The 8,704-nt window shown below is 46.0% G+C and overlaps 1 protein-coding gene across 1 annotated transcript; it reads left to right on the top strand.

Annotated features, from left to right (window-relative positions):
• The first annotated feature begins 4,435 nt into the window (after positions 1–4,435).
• Positions 4,436–4,982, top strand: LOC100277980 (uncharacterized). The gene has a single exon (NM_001151408.2). The coding sequence runs from the start codon at positions 4,526–4,528 to the stop codon at positions 4,799–4,801; it is 276 nt and encodes a 91-aa protein (NP_001144880.2). The 5' UTR covers positions 4,436–4,525; the 3' UTR covers positions 4,802–4,982.
• Positions 4,983–8,704: the final 3,722 nt, after the last annotated feature.

Raw genomic sequence — 8,704 nt, 5'->3', positions numbered from 1 at the left:
TTATAATAAGTTTACACAAACTAATAATCGAAATGATAATATAATAGGTGTATACAAATTATTAAACTAAAAACCTAATATACAAAACGAATCAGTTCGAAATCATACCTTGGTCTACGAAGTGAACCAACTCAAATCTTTGAATCCAGGAAATTTTTACGAAGTTTGGAAATGGGATGAAATGAGCTGCTCTCGGCCAGCCGCGCGGGCGTTTTTATAGGAATTCGTAGCTCGGCGCCAAGATCTGTGGCGCCGAGCTACGAGGCCGCGCCGCCGCCACGTCAGCGCCAGGTCAGCCCTGGACGCAGCTAGCCGTTGCGGCCACGTCATAGCTCGGCGCCATAGGCTGTGGCGCCGAGCTGTGTTAGCTCGGCGCCACAGGCTATGGCGCCGAGCTAAGGGTCTAAAACTGCATTTAAAATTTTTTTAGGTCTAAACGTAAATTTACTTCTGTTTAAGGGCTAAAATACAAAAAATTCGGTTGTTTTGCTTGAGACTACTGCCCTATCAACGTATATCTCTACTATATTTAAGCCTTGTTCGGTTATTGATATTACATGTGTATTGAAGTGTATTGGGTGGAATTGATAAGTATTTTGATTTATAATGGATTTAAACCGGCTCAATACCACTCAATACATGTGGATTATCACCAAAATTCTAGGTCTATTAACTAATAAAGCTCTGTGTCCCCATTCCTTTCAACGTGGATCTACCCCTGAGTCATGCACTGGAGAAATTGCCAAAAAATAGTGTGTCAGGCAAGATTTAAACTGTAGACAGCAACTAAAGAATTGACATATCCACGGCTGAGGCACTTACTTGTTCACTTGTGCTATATAAAGAATGAAATTGTATATATATACTAATAATTTAAAATTTTAAAATATAATTATGTTTGAATAAATATAAATTATTTAAAAAGGCCTATCAATATAATATATAGAAAAATATAGCAATATATGGCCAACTAATTAACTAGTATAAGTTGAAGGAGCATGCACAAAGCAAAAGCGTGACTTCCCTGATAACGAAGAACATGCATGCAAATGCAGTGCAGTGGTAAGATGCACGGAGCACGGTCCAGATGTACTCAATCAAATCGACTGTCCGTTTGGCGCCCCGAAGGTTTGAAGGCGTTGACCTGCTAAGGACGACGCTAATAATGTACCAAGGACAAATGTGCTGTGATTAGGGGTGGTAATGGATCGTGATCCAAATGGTTTTTCACAAAATATCAAGGACCTAAATAAATTATAGTTCAAAAATTACTAGAAATAGAGTCCGATCCTAACCCGATTCGATCCTTAAATCTTATAGTGCAAAATTTATAGATCATTGTCAGCCCTAGCTGTGATATATGATTTACAAAAATCCACTTGTGATACCAAATATTATGAAGGCTAGTTTAAGGGGGTGTTTGGTTATTGGGACTAAAGATTAGTCTTTAGTTTAGTCTCATTTAGTCTATTTTTTGCCAAACACTAAGATTAAAATATGGACTAAAATGATTTAGTATTTAGTCCTTCACATATGTGCTAAAAGGCACTAAACCATATTAATTCCACATTTATCACTTTTAGTTCAATTGTACTAATAACAGAATAATGTTAAAGGCCATTTTAGTCTTCTTATGAGTCATTTAGTATATTATTACTATTTTTAGCCACTAGAATCAAACATGTTAGGGACTAAACTTTAGTCTCCTAACTAAACTTTAGTCCCTAGACTAAAGAAACCAAACATGGACTAACTTTTTTTTTCACCCGGTGTTGCTGAAAATCGTGCTGTTTATCGCCCAACGGTAACTTGGACAAAAAAAACAATTACATGATTCGGATAACGTTCATCGATAGTAGTTTCAACTCACAAGGAATTGAATCCTGGTTCGGGCTGCGAGAAAGTTGTTGCGAGCCGCCGGTTTTAGGAAAATCTCTACTACTTATTAAGGCTGTAATATTAGTCGGTCATTCCGTGTTCTGCCATTCCGATTCCCTCCTCCCCACGCACAGCTCATTCTCATTCCCATTCCCCCGTACAATCGGTGCCTAGCTAAAATTAAAAAAATACACATGGCCCCAAGGAGATTTGAAAAAAATACACATAGCCCCAAGGGAATTTGAACCCACGACCTCTCAAGCAAATGCTAACAGTAGCTACCACTACACAACATGTGTGTTTATATCTACAACTATAACAGAAAACACATTTACTACATCTCTTCCCAAGCCCACCTGCTATCCTTGCACAATGTGTAGTATTAGATAAGTATCACCGAGATTCTTGAACTATATTTTTGGATGAAGTGAGTAGTATTTAAAGAAGAGCCTTACATGCAATTTCTTTTGTTTGAATAATATTTTCAACTTAAATTCCTTTTTTGCATGTGTGACATTTATTCTTCGTAATATTTTTCCCATGGATCTGACTTGTGAGTCATTTTTATAAAACAACGTCAAACATGAATCCATGTTTCTTACTTGAAAACCCCGAACAAACATCATTAGCAGGAGGCACTCGTGTTGGGGTCGCTCATCGACGACAAGAAGAAACTTGGCGACTGCCAGTTCGACATCTAGAAATAGCCCTACGTGGCCGCATGTGCCGCTATGTACGACAAGCTCTGGCGCCGCCACCGCTTGGACGCGGTGCAGAGCGGCTGCTCCGCGCTGTCCATCGTCAAGCTGGGGGACCTCATGGTCGTCGCCAACATCGGTGACTCTCGGGTTGTTCTGGGCACTGCATTCAACGACGACGTCATCACGTCGTCTAGCTCATCGTCCACCTAAAGCCCAACCTGCCACGTAAGTCGCTACTGACTGGCCATGAATTCTTGTGCGCTGAGACGATGGCCGTTGCTGACGTTGTATGAGTGTCCTTGAACACGATGTATGTAGAGGAGTAGCGCATCCGGTGGTGCAACGGTCAGGGGTACTACCTTGCTGATGAGCCCGGGGTGCACTTCGTTTTACAGCCCAGCCAAGAGTCATCAGTACTCGGTATGTCGCGTGCGTTCGATGACTACTATATCGAGGACTGTGGCGTCATCTTGGCGCCAGAGGTGACGCAGAGGAGGACCGACAACAATGACCAGTTCGTCATCCTCGCCACCGTTGGGGTAGCTTTTGTGCCGGCTTTCCTTTAATTCTCTTCGCAAACACACACTTGCCTTTTTATTTAAGCAAAAGCGTATGGTGGTATGTGTCTGATGACTAACGATGTACGATGTAATTTCTTCCAGTATGTGTGGAACGTGCTCTATAATGATGAGACCATGCAAATCGTGACATATATCGAAATCTGCATGATACTGATAGTTGCAATGTAGTGGTGAAACAGATAGATTATAAATAACAAAATTTATGTATGGTCAGAATCACAAATTGGTTATGAAACATTTTCTCATAACGGTATAACACACATTTTGTATATAAGTTATCGTAGAATACTCGTATTATATATTATCGTTGCAACGCACGGGCATTCAGCTAGTAAAATATATTTAGTGAAACAATTGTCAAGTATAGATTTCGTAAAAGAATGATAGCGTGTAATATGGATGACGGAAATCTGGAAAATCTGGAGGGTACAATATGATTCTAAATTGAACTAGAGGAATCAATAGATCTTCGTAAATTTATTTCACGGTTGTATACCGGTTTATGTTTGGTTAAAACCTAGGTTTCCGGCAGAGAATCTGGTTTAAGAAGAAGCTGAACCAAACACACTCTAAAACTAGAAAAATAAAACTCATCTAACTTGTTTCAAAACTAGAGAAATGGCAATTCAGTTATCATAATGTTAAGATTTATTTTCCAGTTTTTCTTTTTGACTCCGTTGGAATTCGACACCCGGGGTCGCAGTTTCAACACACGTCTCTCTGTACATGGAGACGTTGCTCCATTCCATACCATCTCGGTGGACCATGGGATGGGCCCCTCCTTCCGTGTACCCTACCATGTTCTGCCCTGATAATAATATCATCAACAGGATGCCCGTTGCCGGTATATGCAGCTGATGCCCATCAGCTCTGGCCCCCCCTCTCCCTCCTCGCCGGTTTTCAAATCCTCCAGCTTTATCATTTGCCACGCCACAGCCCACAGGCCCACCCACATCAAAACTGTCCTATGCGCGCGTCGCTTCCTCTACTCTACCCGTAGCAGGCCCTCCTCGATCGGGATCGGCCACCCCATCCATCCCACCATGCATGCCGGCTGTGGCTTCCGAATGCATTCGAATTAAAGATGTCTATGCATTGCACTGCCATATGGCTATAGTAGCGTAGTGTAGAGTTTCTTTTCATTTGGAACCAAACAAGAATCGCAGCATGGGCCACGGCACAGCACATGGCATGGCATACGAGACCGCGCCGGCCGGCGGACGCCAACCCCGGCCGCCTATAAATAGATAGACCTCGCCTCACCATATGGCCATGTCTCTCCACTCCACTCGATCATCCCAGGATCGTTCACCATCTCATAAGCTAATAAGCTAGTTCTTGAACCATCGTACTAGCAAACAAAAGATGGTTCAGCGGCCGGCTGCAGCCGGCGATCGGGCAGGCGAAGGGTGGAGCCGGGTGGCGGACCAGCCGGCCGCGGCGGGAGGCAGCAGCGGGGGGCGGTGGCGGGATCGTCGCCATCATCATCAGCAGCAGCAGGAGCTGGTGCTGCGTCGGCTGCTGCCGATCAACAAGGCCAAGGCGTGCCGGTTCAAGCGCAGCTGCTTCAGCGAGGAGGACGACGCCGCCTCCTCCGCCATGCTTCTGCTCGCCTGCGTCGTCTGCGCCCCCTCCCTTTGATGGTGATAAAAATACTTTTTATTTACTTTGGCCGCCTGCTTGTAACTAATCAACATGTGGATCACCATGTGATGCCATGCCTCATGCATGTCAGTCTGTCGCATCGGAAACGTTCGCTATGTAATGGGGTACTGGTCGTTGATTCGTCTCTCTGAATGAGTGTTTGGCAGCAATTTCTTTCTTCCGATCCGCTTCAGTGGTGCCAGAATTGTCAATAGGATCGCGAGACAGAGACGCGGGAAATTTCGCAAACAAAAAAAAAAGGGAGAGAGAATCGTGCGAGCATTTGTGATCCATGTGTGCCAGTCCGCTGGATTTCAGAGTAGCGCCGGGTCCTCAAGCTCAAGGCATCCAAGATGTCGATGCAGAGGATATTGAAGTCGTTGCGACCAACCATCAGCACTTAGAACGTGATAAAACGAATATGTTCACACTCTATTAAGAGCGTAAAGTCAGCGTCCATAGCTCTGCTCTTGCCCACGCGCCCCGCCCGCGTTGCACGTGCTCCCACGAATGTCGCCGCGCCCGCAGTACCCGCCACCGCGCCCGACGTGCCCACGTCTCTCTCCCACGGATGTCGCCCAACACCAGCCAGCCTCATCCGTCCAGTACAGCCAGTGCCACCTTCCATCTTTACCCTCGAGCAGCTAGCCCCTTCCATCTTTACCCACTCGTCGTTCTCCCTTCCATCCTCGACTCGATCAGTGAAATCAAGATCGGTTGAGACGACAGCCAATCAATGAAAACCAACCCCCCGCCCCGCGTCGGGATCTACCTTCCTTCCTCGCCAACGTGCCGGTCTCGCCTTCCACAGGAGATGCCCCCGATTTCGCGCCCCAAGCGCTTTGCGTTCCGATGCCCTTCCATCCTCTCCCCCACACCACGCTCCTTCCATATTCGCCAGTACACAGTGATTACTATTAGAGAGTGGAAAAGGGGCGCCATAGACGATGCTATCACCCATCGCGAGGACAACGGGAGGTGCGTATTCCGTTGTTTCTTTGTAGGTGCCATCTTCATTTTTTCCTACTGAGAACAACGACTAAGCATATGTGTGGATGTGTTGGTTCTGTTCCCAGGTCACGACATCGCCTGAGCATTCCAACTCTTCCATAAGTTCAGGAATAAGCATTCCAACTCTGAACTCGTTAGTTGTTGTCCAGTCAATAGTATGCATTCACTTGTTGTCGCCAAATTACATTTGTTGCTATCCAGAAAACAAGTCTTTTATTTCTTTCTTGCAAGTCCATCCACTGAGAACATCTTTAGCTTTTTCATGTGCCCTAGACAGTTCAGATCACCTACTGAAATCCATGTGCTCCAGACAATCCTACTAAGACCATTCTTTAGAATAGTTTACTTGTTAAAGACAGAACTATGTGCTCCTCCAATGTTGGTGCTAATCTTGACCGGTGAAGACACAATCCAATGTTTTTAGAATAGTTTACTTGTTTTTTGCTTAGTTTCAGGCCATTGGTTGTCATATTCCCATACTATGCGCTCCTCCAATTTTGATTGGTGTGTTGTGTTGCTTCCCATACTATGTCATTGGTGGTTTTGTTTCACAATGCAATTTCTTTCTATTATATGTGATGCTGCTGATCAGATGTGAGACATGTGATCCACATAAGATGCTTGAAAAACTAAAAATACAATACCTGAATTGTTTACTAACAAGGTGCTGAGTAACGTGTTGTTGCTAAACTGAAAACTGCTACTAGTAAGAAACTTGGTAAACAGATAATGTGTTTATAGACGAGTTAGAGGTTAAACTGCATTAGAGATTGTAAGTGTCAGGTACCGTAATTAGGGGTCCAGATCACAACTCTAAAGTGCCTAGACGCTTGAGTAAGAAAGGGTCATAAGCAAACACGCTCCCAACCTTACCAAGGCATGAGAGACCTAAGTCATGACTCGCCCAAGGCCAACCTCGGGCGGGAGATGTTGTCTGACTCGCCCGAAGCCAACCCTAGGCGGGAGACACAGTCACAACTCGCCCGAGGCCAACCTCGCGCAGGAGATCCATTCACGACTCGCCCGAGGTCAACCCCGGACGGGAGACGCAGTCATGACTCACCCGAGGCCAATCCTGAGCGGGAGACGTAGTCACGGCTTGCTCGAGGACAACCCCGGGCGGGAGATTGAAAGGGAAATGTGCCCTTGGGCCATTTCTAAGTATTTTGGTGTTTGAGTGCCAACACAAGTGCTTTTGTGTTAAACTATGAAAAGGGGTGGACAAAGTGCAAATCATGTCAAAAGTTATGTTGCTAGACTTAGTACATTATTTTATGGACTAATGTATTGTGTCTAAGTGCTGGAAACAGGAAAAATCGAATTGGAAATAAGATGGCTTTGTTCAGCCAAAGTCTGCTCAGTCTGGGAGCACCGGACTGTCCGGTGGTGCACCGGACAGTGTCCGGTGCGCCAGGCTGGCTCGAGCGAACTGGCCACTCTCGGGAATTCACCGGCGACGTACGGCTATAATTCACCGGACTGTCCGGTGTGCACCGGACTGTCCGGTGAGCCAACGGTCGGCCGAGCCAACGGTCGGCCGCGCGATCTGCGCGGGACACGTGGCTGAGCCAACGGCTAGAAGGGGGCACCGGACTGTCCGGTGTGCACCGGACATGTCCGGTGCGCCAATGGCTCTCTGGCTGCCAACGGTCGGCTTCGCCGTAGAAGGAAAGAAATCGGGCACCGGACACTGTCCGGTGTGCACCGGACTGTCTGGTGCGCCAGACGACAGAAGGCAAGAATTGCCTTCCCAGATTGCTCTCAACGGCTCCTAGCTGCCTTGGGGCTATAAAAGGGACCCCTAGGCGCATGGAGGAGTATACCAAGCATTCCTCGAGCACTCTTGATCACTCACACTCCATTCCTGCGCATTTGTTCGACATTCTAGTGATTTGAGCTCCGTTCTAGTGTGCTAGTCTCTTTAGCTCAAGTCTGGGTCTTGTGTGTGCGTATTTGCTGTGATCTTTGTGTCTTGTGTGAGTTGCTAATCCCTCCCTTGCTCCGTGCTTCTTTGTGAACTTCAAGTGTAAGGGCGAGAGGCTCCAAGTTGTGGAGATTCCTCGCAAACGGGATTAAGAAAAGCAAAGCAAAATACCGTGGTATTCAAGTGGGTCTTTGGACCGCTTGAGAGGGGTTGATTGCAATCCTCGTCCGTTGGGACGCCACAATGTGGAGTAGGCAAGCGTTGGTCTTGGCCGAACCACGGGATAACCACCGTGCCATCTTTGTGATTGATATCTTTGTGGTTATTGTGTTTTGTTCAGACTCCTCTCTAGCCACTTGGTGATTATTGTGCTAACACTTAACCAAGTTTTGTGGCTTAAGTTTTAAGTTTTACAGGATCACCTATTCACCCCACCCCCTCTAGGTGCTCGCAATTGGTATCAGAGCCGTTCTCTTCAAGAAGGGACTAATCGCCCGAAGAGATGGATCCTAAGGGAAAGGGGATGGTGGTCAACAACAACGAGAAGGAGTCTATCTTCAACGAGCCGAAGGATGACAAGCCTACCGACTCGGACTCGGGCCACAAGCGCAAAGACGGGAAGAAGAAGAAGACAAGGCACATCAAGGAGATCGTCTACTACGACAGCGACGAATCTTCCTCTTCCCAAAAGGACGACGACGACGACTACGAGAAAAAGAAAACGGTCAATTCGAACTTTTCTTTTGATTACTATCGTATTCCTCAAAGTACAAATGCTCATTTATTATCTATTCCACTTGGTAAACCTCCTCATTTTGATGGAGAGGACTACGGATTTTGGAGTCACAAAATGCGTAGTCACTTGTTCTCTCTCCATCCTAGTATATGGGAGATTGTAGAGAGTGGAATGCACTTTGATAGTACGGATAGTCCCATGTTCATTAATGAGCAAATTCATAAAAATG

The sequence above is a fragment of the Zea mays genome, chromosome 10, assembly GCF_902167145.1.
Source record: "Zea mays cultivar B73 chromosome 10, Zm-B73-REFERENCE-NAM-5.0, whole genome shotgun sequence".
Taxonomy (NCBI): Eukaryota; Viridiplantae; Streptophyta; class Magnoliopsida; order Poales; family Poaceae; genus Zea; species Zea mays.
Note: the sequence above shows the minus strand (reverse complement) of the source record. Positions and strands in the feature narration are given on the sequence as shown.

Coding starts and splice junctions, on each gene's coding strand:
- LOC100277980 (NM_001151408.2), top strand. CDS start 4,526: ATGGTTCAGCGGCCGGCTGCAGCCGGCGATCGGGCAGGCGAAGGGTGG.